Source organism: Sycon ciliatum, chromosome 3 (genome assembly GCF_964019385.1).
Source record: "Sycon ciliatum chromosome 3, ocSycCili1.1, whole genome shotgun sequence".
NCBI lineage: Eukaryota > Metazoa > Porifera > Calcarea > Leucosolenida > Sycettidae > Sycon > Sycon ciliatum.
Window position 1 is genome coordinate 3,560,643 of NC_088645.1, and position 13,801 is coordinate 3,574,443.

Sequence of the window (13,801 nt, forward strand, 5' to 3'; positions counted from 1 at the left end):
CAAGAGGGGAAGGAGAGCGCAAGGAAGAAGAGCACGAGCTAAGCATCACTTTGTCTCACTCGCTGACTGTATAAGATCTGGTTACGTTGGTGGACAGTTAGTCATAACTCGTAACGTTTTGTCCTTCTTCTTTTCAAAATAATGTAATTAATTGGCTCACCATCCGAAAAAGAAGAAAGTTGCCAAAGTTGCGATTTCTTCCGAAACATCGAAAAGTTGCGAAAAATGTTTCGAGCATCTTTGCGAAATGGCTAGTAAGGAGCGAAAGGTTCATTATCTGATTCACTAAGCTATAAGTGGTCCAATGTACTCACACAATCAACATGTACTTCATATGCTTAGTGCTATTAGTATAATAATTAGTTAAAACATATTGAGCACTCTCTTGGACAGCCTGGGACCTCTCTGTTTTAATATTTACTTAGTGTGACTGTAGATGTAGCAGTGTCAAAATGGTAAACAATCTAACACTACTATAGTCTATAGTCTATAGTGTATTTTATATTGTACAGGTATAGACCTGTAGACTTTTTCAAATATTTAAAATTTTGCTTTCAGCGTTTTGACATCTACATTTGTATCTTGGGGATACTGGTCAGGCAGTACCTCCAATTTTCCTTACATAAATCTAGGTGATTGGACAACAAACGCCCATTTTTACACACAAAGTAATCAAATATTTAATGTAGTATAGATGTTGGTTGACACAAGGGGTCTACATGACATTATCTACCATTGAACGCATTAGACATGTAGTACGAATTTCCAGTCTGACAACCATCACTGAATGAGTGGTAAAATAACAACTTTTAGCCATGGTAAAAAGTAATACTAATAGTACAGTGCTGCTCAATGAAAGCCAGTCTACAGTCGGGTCACTGAAGACAAGTTTGCGACTCGCATCATTTCACAGACCAGTGTACAGTGGTGTTGGCAGGTGTAGGGCTGCGCAACGCCTGACGCGTACTTGAGGGATACGACTGGAGTTCGTTGAGCAGAACTGAACAGTGACAGACAGACTCTACAATCACAGCACACCGGACCAAACCTGACACCCGACCTGGACTTTGCAGGTCTGGAGCGGAGCAGGGAGTTGTATAAACACGACTCCGTGGTCTGGAGTCTGGACAGGGCAAGACAGGAGGAGCATGCATGCAAGCGCAGAATCTCGCTACTTGTAATCTGTGTGATAGATCCACTGTCACTGTGTGGTAGATGGTAGATGATTCACACATTCACGACCCTGGTCTGGGTAACTTTTCACACACTGCTGCTGTTGATGTGTTGGTGTGTGTGTTTCCGAGCGAGTGAAACAAGTTCAGAAAAGAAATATTACCTACTCGATACTTTCAGTCACAAGCATATTTGCTTGCGTTGCAACGATATTCGTGCTAGCACACTCCCTCCGAGTCTGCTAAGTGTCGGAGCAATGGCGGTCAAACCCCCAGGCTCAATGCCCTGGCGCAAATCACGTTTTCAACGAAAAGGATATCCTCCGGAGATTTTCCAGGACGCGAAATTTCGCGAGAAGAAGTACCTTTGCTCACATTGTCACCAGGTGCTTGACCAGCCGCGTAGTGGTCCGTGTGGTCACCGCTACTGTCGACTTTGCCTTGAAGACCGCATAGATCGGTAAGTTGTGACTGCTAGCGTTTCTCCTATTTCGAGTGTTTCCAGGCTTGAACCTCTCCCATTGTCGCAAGGCTATCGTGTGATTATCCGCTCCTGCATGTATTGTGTTGTGTAATAGTCTATACTATATGTAATGTGATTCCTGTGTGAGCAGAGCTAAATCTACTGTACTATTTGTATCGTGATGTGGATCAGGTTGGCGATTATCGTTTTCCGCGATTACGTTCATTCAAACTACAATGAAAGTTGAAGTTTCAATTTTAGTGCAGCTAACAAGGAAATAGAAACTCATTCGCACAGCCGAAGTTGATTTGTAAACGTATCAATTATTGTCAATCACTTCCCTTTCCTGTGGAATATTATGTTCTGTACCTACAACATAGGTATACCATGTTACCACTTGTCAAACTTTTCGGACAAAATTGAATCGTACATCTACGAAATTTCGTCAAGACCAGCGCGACAATCGCCTGGTGTGTAATTTGGCCAAAACGTCAGCCGATTTTTAGTGCTTGCACGTGGTGGAGCGGACCTCCAATCAATCACAGACGATATTTCACTATGGCAGAAGAGAGTGTGGGTGCAGATCGTGAATTGGCTGCACTGGATCGCTACTAGACGCTAGCAGCTAGCATTATCACACGTTTGCCTATGCAGCTGGTGAAAAAAAAAAACGATCTCACTTCCGCTCAGGTAGTGCTACACACACACAGTTGTCAAGCATCTCTACAAGACCACAATACTACAGTGCTGGAAACTGAAATCCCACCCCCTTGGCGGTGCGGCCCTGGGCGGCGCGCCTCGCCGCCAAGGGGGTGGGATTTCACTTGCCAGCTCTGTAGTATTGTGGACATGGAAATCCGGTCGCACGTCAAGCGGCCCCAAGGTGCTGGCCATGCAGCCGTGGATAAGCGGTACACACATGCATGTACACACATGCATGTATGTACATGCATGTGTGTACACACATGCATGTATGCGCTGTAGCGCGCTGGTCGAATCGGATCAACATGTGCACTGCACGCCACACGTGCTGAAAGGCGCCGGTCAATCTATGTCCGCTACAGTAGTAGACAGCATGGTGTAGATACCATAGTGTGTTTACTACAGTTTAGTGTTGCTCTGTACCACCAGTGACTGGGTGACTGGGTGGTGCACACACAGCAGCATACAAAGGAAATCACTGGTGCTTTGTTGCGAAGAATATGCTCCATTTCTGGCTTTGTAAACTGCCCGTATGCCTGGTCCACACTTGTCGGATTTTTCGGCCAATATCGGATTATACGACTAGTTTGCTGGATCAGCAAAATAAAATACAAAATTGCAAGATGTGAACGGTTTGGTCACACGCGTTTCCGATACATTTGTGTGTGTATAGGCAGTCCAACCCAGTCAGCTGATTGTATTACAGGGTCGGTGTCAGAACGCTGGCCAAAAAAACAGTCCGATTGCGGGTCAGGCATAACTCAGTGTGTTTTGCGTACTCAAATTTCTGGTTGTGTAAACTTAGCGGTACTTTGCAAACTACCAATAATATTATATTCTTGTTCTGGTCAATGGAATCCCATTGAGAGAGTAAAGTACCCGACGGGGTGGGGTAGGGGCAAGGGGGGGGGGGGGCTGGGGTGAGGGTAGGGTTGTGTGTGTGTGTTGGGGGGGGGGAGGTTTTGGCAGGGTTTGTGAGTGGGGTTGTGGGTGGGGGGGGGGGGGGGAGGCTGGGGGGGGGGGGTAGGGCTGTGTGTGTAAGGGGGGGGGGAGGTTTTGGGTGGGGTTGTGTGTGAGGGTTGTGTGTGTGGGTTGTGTGTGTGGGGTGTCTGTGTGTGTGTGTGGGGGGGGGGGGGGGTTGTGTGCGGGTGTGTGTGTGTGTGTGTGGGGTGGGGGTGGGTGGGGGGGGGGGGGAGGGAGGGGGTTGTGTGTGGGTGGGGGGGGGGGGGGGGTAGAGTATACATCTCAATGCCAGTGAGTACATGGCTACATAATGGTGTAGTGTGTGTGTGTGGAGGGGGGGGACGTGTGTGTGTGTGGGGGGGGGGGGGGGTAGAGTATACATCTCAATGCCAGTGAGTACATGGCTACATAATGGTGTAGTGTGTGTGTGTGGGGGGGGGACGTGTGTGTGTGTGGGGGGGGGGGGGGGGGTTGGGGACGTGTGTGTGTGTGTGTGTGTGGGGGGGGGGGTGTGGGGGGGGGGGTGGTTGTGTGTGTGGGGGGGGGGGGGTTGTATGTGGGTGTGTGAGTGGGGGTTGTGTGTGTGTGGGGGGGGGGGGGGTGTTTGTGTGTGTGTATGTGTGTGTGGGGGTTGTGTGGGGGTCTGGGTGGGGGTCATGGGCGGGGGGTGGGATGGTTGTTTGGCTGTATGTATGTGTGGGTGGGGGTTGTGTGTAGGGTATACATGTCTATATCAGTGAGTAAATGGCTAGAGAATGGTGTAGTGTGTAAACTTGATCCAGACACACACACACACACAACCATAAATGAATACAAAGAGGTACTTAAATCCACACACCTAAAGAACTAGTGTATGATGAAATTTCAAATTCTAATTTTGTTGTTTCAGGATGAGACCCACTGCTGAATGCTACTGGAAGGATTGCCAGGCAGTTCTGAAACCAGCCGAGGTATGTTTATACAGGTCATGTGCCGTTCTGGGCTTAACCCTTTACCGCCAGCAGCCCGGCCATACTTGAATGTGTCGTAAATGACGCATTCCACATGCATACTTAAACCAGGCCTGGTATGACAGGAAGCATCAGCCCACGGGGATTTCCCGTGGCCCTCACACAGCCTAGGTATGATCCTATCCGTAGCTGAAGAGATCTACACGTGTCCCATTTGATTTCATTGAGAACTGCGCGATCCAAAACTTACGGAAATACACGCGCGCCGACAATGCCGTCTGCCTCCGTCAAAACGTCGTCAGATGCATTTCCTCTTGCGCAGTGAGTTCCTTCCGTCCTCAGATGACTTCTCCGACGAGGACCTAGCAGACCTTCGCTCTGGGACAGACGACAGATAGATAAATACTTCGTTCCAGGCGCTGATGCGAGCGAATTTCAAATTGCGGAGCAAAGCGCACGCCAAGTAAATTCTCGCGCATATAACGGGAGCTCCAGCCGCTGAAGACGATGTCATCGTGATGTACCTGGAAGAATTTGATGGTTCTTATGGTGGGGAAGCCATCGAGAGTGATCCCCGTGTCGACATTCCCCCAGAGACGGAATTTTAGGCCATCGACTTTCTCCGTACCTGAGTGACGGCAGCGCAGCGCGACTTGCGCACGACCTTACGGAGCCATCGGACAGCGATTCTGGGGCGATGCTGCTCTCAATTGCGAGCGAGGCACGTCTACTAAAGTCTGTGATGGCCATGGCGTTCGTTTCCGCTCCGAAGTCGACTTGTTTAGGCAGTATCATGTCAATGTCGGAATCTGACGATTTGCACTATGTACAATTTCCGTCATGGCCAGCAATCGAGGACATCTGAGAGTTGTAATTTTTGTACTCCTCCGAGGTGTGATTTTTGGCGTGCTGGGCCAAGCACAAGGAAGCCATCTGCAAAAAAACTGCAGAAAATGGTTGTTGTTTGATCCTTTGGTGTAATCTTTGTTTCTAGTCGAAGCTAGTTGCTGTTTGGAGCAGAAACGCTGAAATTGACTATTTTCTGCATGTACTCATACATGTACTCATGTACTCAGGCATGCAGTCTCACTCGTATTTTAGCTCTTTTTCTGGAATGGATGCTGCTCTGCGCCCCTTGGTGAACATTTCCTGCGCTCGTGGAGCAGCTGAAAAGGACCACTGGTATGTCTGGTTCCTGGTTTGAGAGTGGAGAGTCGACTGTTGTGCCTTGAAAAAGGAGTAGAGAGCGATAAAGGTACGTCTGTGGCTGATTTTTGAGTGCTCCTCGTACATTTTTGATCGTGATAGAAATTCTCAGACCAAAGTCAGACCAAAGTCAGTGCGATGATGGTCGCACAGTTTTCTTGTGGATTTTTTAGTTGTTTCATCTCGTATCTATGTCAGTATTGTGATGGTGAAGTGGAGAGGGTGATTTTCTTCCTCTAGGCTTCGTTCGGCCGACTTTGCTTCGTCCTCGTTGAAAAGTGATCCTGAAAAAAAGGTCGATTCGCAAAATTATGTTGATTTTCAATGTACGAGATGACATGCGATTGCTGGCTATGGTTTAGACGTATAGGTGCCAATTTAGCAGCGTATTTTGTGTGGCATGTGAAAATAAATGTTTCCAAGGTCAAGAAGTAGTACCAGACTTCCAAGAAAACATAACTTGCACATACAAAATGTGCCTTCGTTGTGAGTTATTGGCATCCTTCTCAATGTTATGGATTTCATATACAAAATGCACTTGCCGGTAAAGGGTTAAGCTGTGTTCAAAACTGCATGGCGGGTGGACGCGGTACGCTTGCGGTTCATCCGTGCCCAAATGCGCACTTAGGCTTTCACAATAAGCAGCAATTCGAGTCTTATTGAATGAATGCGACACCTTCGAGTACTATTGTTTCGACCCCACTAGTCAAAGTGGCTGGCATGCATGCCGGTACGCGCCTGATACGCGCTGAAAAATCCAATTTTGAAATTTCCCTTTCAGCGCGTTTTCACACGCATGACGCCCCAAAAGCCAGCAAAAATACGCACAAACACATGGTTTCACACGTACACGCGCCAGTTGTGAACACTGGTTACGTCACCAATAGGTCTAGATCTTACAGTAACGGGTCTCTCTGCCCGGTCTGGAGGTCTAGATCTTATCGTAATGTTTTTGTCTGGTCTGAAGGTCTAGATCTTGTAGTAATGTATCTGTCTGGTCCGGAGGTCTAGATCTTGTAGTAATGTATCAAATCATTCATACAGCTACTGCAGAATGCAACATACTAGTTGATATCCAGAATGCAACATACCAGTTGATATCCAGCCCTGCGCTAGCTTTCCTGCGATTCTCTTACTTTTCAGTTCTCCTTTCATTTTTTTCTCCCTCCCCTCTATTGCCGCCATGTCTAGCTATCACCGCGTCTCCCTTTCATTTTTTTCACCCTCCCCTCTATTACCACCATGTCTGGCTATCACCGCATCTCCCTTTCATTTTTTTCTCCCTCCTCTCTATTACCGCCATGTCTGGCTATCACCGAATCTCCCTTTCATTGGCTAGTGCCCCTTGATTGTGAGTAAACAAATAATTAAAATATTTAAATAATAATCTGTCTGTCCAGCAGGTCTACAGTTGTGGCAAAACAAATCCGCCTAGTACTATACAAGCTAGGGTTAGCTAAGCACAGTACATGTGCTGTATGCACTACCACTCCTACACTCCATTCATTGGAAACTGGCACTCTAACTTTTTGGTGTCTCTCTCACATAGTTGTAGATATCGTGAAAACAACGGTACATCCTGCATTATGTTACCCGTGCAATTACTCATTGCCACATTGTAGGCCCGAAAAGTTCAAGAGCAGGGAAATAGAAATTCAGCCAGGTTTTACAAAATAAGGACAGATATGCCATGGCAAAATGTATGGAGACGCAGATCATAAACCCAGATTTGTGAGATTTAACGTGGGTTTTTGATCCTCAGTTCGGCCCAAATCCGACTTTCAAAAGCCAGCGGGACAGTTTCCGATGAATGGACAGTAGTGTATTCCAGAAAGTCAGTCATTGTAGTGCAGAGCACATGCCCTGATGTCAGGTCTGTATGTACACTCAGTACAGTGATAGACTTAACTGCAGTAGATCAGAGTGTAGTGTAGACTGGTCAGTGTAGTGTAGACTGGTCAGTGCAGTGTAGACTAGTCAGTGTAGTGTAGACTGGTCAGTGTAGTGTAGACTGGTCAGTGTAGTGTAGACTGGTCAGTGCAGTGTAGACTGGTCAGTGCTGTGTAGACTGTTCAGTGTAGTGTAGACTGGTCAGTGTAGTGTAGACTGGTCAGTGTAGTGTAGACTGGTCAGTGTAGTGTAGACTGGTCAGTGTAGTGTAGACTGGTCAGTGCAGTGTAGACTGGTCAGTGCAGTGTAGACTGGTCAGTGCTGTGTTGGCATGCATTCCACCATACCATCATGAATGATGAAGTATTGCCAGTGAACACGTGAACCCATACCATACCATCATGAATGATGAAGTATTGCCAGTGAACAGGTGAACCCATACCATACCAGCATGAATGATGAAGTATAGCCAGTGAACAGGTGAACCCATACCATTCCATCATGAATGATGAAGTATTGCCAGTGAACAGGTGAACCCATACCATTCCATCATGAATGATGAAGTATTGCCAGTGAACAGGTGAACCCATACCATACCATCATGAATGATGAAGTATTGCCAGTGAACAGGTGAACCCATACCATACCAGCATGAATGATGAAGTATCGCCAGTGAACAGGTGAACCCATACCATTCCATCATGAATGATGAAGTATTGCCAGTGAACAGGTGAACCCATACCATGCCACCATGAATGATGAAGTACCGCCAGTGAACAGGTGAACCCATACCATACCATCATGAATGATGAAGTATTGCCAGTGAACAGGTGAACCCATACCATACCAGCATGAATGATGAAGTACCGCCAGTGAACAGGTGAACCCATACCATACCATCATGAATGATGAAGTATTGCCAGTGAACAGGTGAACCCATACCATACCATCATGAATGATGAAGTATTGCCAGTGAACAGGTGAACCCATACCATACCATCATGAATGATGAAGTATTGCCAGTGAACAGGTGAACCCATACCATACCAGCATGAATGATGAAGTATCGCTGGTGAACAGGTGAACCCATACCATACCATCATGAATGATGAAGTATCGCCGGTGAACAGGTGAACCCATACCATACCACTGTATCCATGGCAATAGACAGATGTGTTCGGCAACCACTGTATATCTTATAATAATACGTCTGTCTGATCAGTACGTCTTTGTTGTGTAGTCATATATCTGTCTGGTCAGTATGTCTTTGTTGTGTAGTAATGTATCTGTCTGGACTGTACGTCTTTGTTGTGTAGTAATATATCTGTCTGGTCAAGAGGTCTACAGTCAACATCGCTAATAACGACTGCGGATATAACGATAATTTGCGAATAACGACAGCATGTCCATGCCCAGAGCAAAGTCCCATAGAAATGAATACATATAATGAGACTTCGGGTATAACGACACTTCGCGAATAAGGACACTTTTCTGACGCCCCGCCAAGTGTCGTTATACGCAAAGTTGACTTTAGGTCTTGTAGTAATGTATCTGTCTGTGATCTGTCTGGTGAGCCACTGTATGTGCAGGAAAATTTCGGACGGAACTACTTTAGGACAAAGCCAAATTTTGACCTTTTTGTACGGATTTTATTTTCGTACAGTTCTGCATGCTAAAACAAATGCACGTCAGGGGCGTAGCACCCGCTACGACTGGTACGACCATGGCCGTACCACTTTTCGAAAAGTGTGGTCCGTCTGGAACGTGCAAAACCGTAATAAAAAAAATCAGGATCCATCGATGCATACATTATGTACATGTACACAAGAGTACATAACCCCCCAGAGTGTGCAACGCCGATCCAGCTCTGCATATGTAGGGTCTTGGTCGAGCGGAATCGGATCTTCTGATGTCATGCGTACACTCCACACCAGCGCAAGGCCGGTCTCGAGGCAGGGCACCATTGTTTTTGATCCGAGGGGGTTATGTACTCTTGATCATGTTGATGTTCATGTATGTGCATCAGACTTTGACCATTTTCTAGACTCGTACTCGTAGATCTGCCATGCATCTGCAGTCGTACTGAGTACTGTACTCGACTCGACTGCACACAGCACCTGAACGAAGTGTGCCAGAAGTATTTTTAACCCAGAACGCAGGATTTTGTGTCTTTTTTACAAAATTTCCCCGGGGGAGGTCCCCCGGACCCCCTCCAACACGGCCTTCGGCCGCACCCACCTTCGGTCGGACCACTTCCAAAACCCCTCCTACGCCCCTGCACGTATTTGCATGCAGAACACGGGGTGCAAGGCGCATTGCATGAGTAAAATAGAGAGTGGAATAGAGAATAGAATAGAGAGTAGAATAGAGAGTGGTATAGAGAGTGGAATAGAGAAGTAGTATGTGTCGGGCGGGTTCTGTGGCGGGTACATGCCCTGCCTGAAAAAAATGGGGTACTATTGATAGTACTGTAATTTCACAAATTTTCGGTGTACTTTTATTTGCGGTACTTTCGGTGCATCTGTTTCATACCTAAAATTTCAATACACCGAACAAACACTAACACACATAATCCAATAGGGAACTGCTTCTCTGTACCGAAAATTTCTGTTCACCTAACCAAGCCTTTTGCTTTCATACCGAACATTTCTGAAATTAGAAAACCCAAATTTTGGGGTTAAAAGCGGGCGCCTTTTTTGCGTAAAAATGAGTTTTCGGGTGTTGGAGGTGGTTGAGGGGTATGACATCATGATTGTACCCCAATGGTTGTACCTGACCATTGCCCCGGATGGGAGTGGGTATAAAAAGTAGATAAAATGCTGGATATGGGGGTCATAAGATGTTGGTGTTTTTTCCGTGACCCACCCACCCCTCCTCCCGTTCCACCTCCCCATGCAATTTTTCTAAAATGGGCGTGCTCACACACGTCTTAAAGGTCAATTCTTGATAGATACGATACATAAAGAATAATCATAATGGAACGAACACTGAAGATCGCAATGGAGTGGAGGAGGAAGATAGTATTTACAAATATAAAATTCAGTGTCTTCCCCTCAAACCAGTGAAAATTCAGTTCTTGTTGCCATAATATCAAGCTGGTATCAGATGAGAAACTACAAAGTTTACTCTTCGAATACAATGTACGTGTGAGGATGGATAAATCCATGACCTCTTCTGTGACACACAGTACGAGATGGAGTTATCGGACGCTCTGATGTACACTAATGTTTCCATATAAGTAAGCAGAGTTACTCTGACCTAAAAATGTTACATGCGCACTACCTTTCTCTTCTCCATTGCAATGGTGACGACAGGGTTGAAATCATCATAGTCGGCCTCATGACGCGTGTGTTTGGTCTTCGACTCGTCACGAAACTGCGATCACGCAATGTGCAGGTGCCATCTGAGGCCACATTGATGGTGTTCATCTCGACGTTGACCTTCTTGATGCTTGTGGGCATGGCCTTCAGTTTCATTGGGGGCAAATCCACGAGTTTTGTACCCGACAAACGAATGCAGATGCAGATGCTGACGATCATGTTGATGATTCTCATAAATTCAGGCAAGTCGATTTCCTCTGTTTCTTGAAATACGTTCTGGATGCGTTTCGTAATTCTCTTATCAACATACTGGGTGGCCCGGACATAATTCTCCTTGGGTTCCAGCATGAGATCCAATAGCACGGAATCATCGGCTTCGCTGAAATCACCGAAATCGGTTAGATCAACATCTTGTGGTAGGAGAATCGGACATTGACCAGCACCAAACTTGCCGTTACTGATTCGAATCAGAAACTCTCCAATGGCGCTTGGTATCATATCTTGACGACTAGCCAATCCATCGTCAAGAATATCCTCCAACTCGTGCCTCGGTGTGAAGCACTGCATTTTCCTGATCTCAATCTGCCACTCTGATGACAAACGGACTAAAAGTTATACCAGGGTTCTAGCCAAAGGGGGAGGGGGCGGAGCGCCCCCTACTCCGTTTGCGCGCTCCCCTGTGAAAAAGTGCCGCCCCTTCTATTTTTCCGATTTTTGTGTTCTTTCCCACCATTCAACGAAAATACCGTCGATAGTCACTACTAGAGGGTTCATAAAGGCACATTTGTGAGGGGTGAAGTCGGGGTTCACCATGTATGCTACATTTTGCATGGCATGACAATTTTGGACAATGGAAAAGATGGGTCATGGGGTAACCTTTTCCCATGCCCACCCCCTACTATATTGAACTTGTTAGAACCCTGAATACATTCCAGTAAAATGGCTGCTGGGGTTGGTGTGAGGGCAGGTCCTCCTCATCAACCGGCGGGATAAACGGCGTGTCAGTTGTCAACCAACGGATTGGTGTGCTATATCTGGAGCTACTCATACTGGTTGATAAAGAGACTACAGTTGAATGAGTGACTAATCCTCTATGTATTCGGTTATAATGTCAATAGATTGATGAGGTTAAATGTCATCCTGAATGGAGGTCGTCACCTACATTCAGGATGACCTTTAACCTCATCAATCTATTGACATTATAACCGAATACATACATTGGAGAACACGGTGAAAACGGTGGGTGCCAAAACCAAAAAGTTGCTCGCGGCATCCCTTGTCTTTTTTTGTTGTTGTTCGCATTCGGAATCTTTCGATTGGGATAAGTAAATTAGTTTTTCATCTATGTTCATAATCGAAAGGTCCATGAGGTGTAGCATTTTTCTAGCTTTCCTCTTGTGTAATTCTTTTCGAAATACAACATTTCTTTCTCGAACTAGCAATTACTATGTATGTAGTACCAAGGGTATTATAACCCACCAAGAGTGTGCAACTCTGCATATGGGGTCTCCTACGGCGAAAACTCACATCACGTGTCTCAGGTACGTTTTGTACTACATACAACTGGAGATAGCGTGCGCGCAATCTGAAAATCTGCTATGATTATGCGGATGAGTTGCATACGCGCAGTAAGTTTCTGCCAGGGAGTGCTTTTATTATTACTCCGCTGCTCGCTAGAACCGGGCTGCAAACGAACAACTGGGACACTGCACCACGTGATGTAAGTTTTTGCTGTCGGCGAACCCGATATAGAAAGGGATCAGGAGTTGAGGGGTGATGTGATTAGCACGAATCGATTCATGAATCGATTCGTGAATCGATCGCATAATCAAACGCACTCAGTGATGGTGCAATCAAGCGGAGAGCTTCTATCGATGAATTAAAAAAATAAAAAAATAAACAAGAGAGCTTGGAAGCTCAGGGCCCTACGCTATGCTTTTATGCTTTTTTGCCTAGCTCATCGTACATGTTATAAGAACTGATGGAAATGTTTTTTTCCGTTGATTGGCCACATCATTGTATTGCAAAAACGTTTCAATCAGTTTGAATATTATGAGTTAGGCAAAAGTATTTGCAGAATTTATTGCGGATTGTCATTTCTCTAATATCATCTACTTTTGGTTTGCTCCTTCTTTTCTTTTTATCTCCTTATACTGTAAATAAACAAAATTTTGGCCGATGAGAACCTTGGGCCGATCTCGAACCGAAACTTTTCGCCGTCATTAAACTTTGGCCGATTGGAGTTTTCAAAAAGAATTCGATCGGTATTTTTGCTCTCACATGCATCCATTGCTCAATCATGCATCATTTGCCTCTATGACAAACTTTGGCCTGCGATTTACTTTGGCCGGTTGGTACCAAGCGGCGAAATCAGCGAAATTAAATCGCCAGCGAAAATTAGTTGATTTTATTACAGTAATCGGATTTTCTGGCCTTTTTGTAGTAATACATGTACGTTGACCTGTTGAGCCAATGCCGCCGCCGAATGCATGGTTGCCTTTGGAGCACATCACATAACTTTACAGTCTCCTAAAATATGTATCCTGTCCGACGGCAAAAGAGGCTGCAGATTTCGTTTTTCTGAGCGTCGACGGGGTGTCTGTCCTGACGTTTCCTGGGACCGGCGCTGACTCTGCCGATCACGGGCGTTCTGGACTCGACAGGATGTCTGTCCTGACGTTTCCTGGGACCGGCTTAGACTCTGCCGATCACGGGCGTTCTGGACTCGACGGGATGTCTGTCCTTACGTTGCCTGGGACCGGCGCGGACTCTGCCGATCAAGGGCCTTCTGGAGTCGACGGGATCTCTCTTCCGACGTTTCTTGTGACTGGCGCTGAATCGCTCGTTCACGCTTATTTTGGAGACGACGGGATCTCTCTTCCAAAGTATGTTTATGCTGACGCATCCTATCACCTATTCGGCGTCTATTCTAATTTAATTTCCTCCTCATCTCCCTATTTCTTTCCAAATCTCCCTCTACATCAGGGAGTCGTATACATAGTGCGACGAATATTGGTACGGTACGGGACAGATACAGGAGCCCGCAAATATTGTGGACAGCTGTTATGTACAATCCTGTAGAGCCTTTGTAGTCACAGATACGGGACAGATACGGGATAGCGTTCAAGAAAAATG

At 46.1% G+C, this 13,801-nt stretch overlaps 1 protein-coding gene across 1 annotated transcript in view; it reads left to right on the forward strand.

Moving 5' to 3' along the window:
• The first annotated feature begins 1,258 nt into the window (after positions 1–1,258).
• Positions 1,259–13,801, forward strand: part of LOC135811232 (uncharacterized) — a 362,326-nt gene continuing 349,783 nt past the window's right edge. Inside the window, exons 1-2 of the mRNA XM_065324432.1 lie at positions 1,259–1,632; positions 4,190–4,250. Coding sequence (XP_065180504.1) covers positions 1,280–1,632; positions 4,190–4,250 — 414 coding nt within the window. The 5' untranslated portion in view covers positions 1,259–1,279. The remainder of the gene's footprint in view (positions 1,633–4,189; positions 4,251–13,801) is intronic.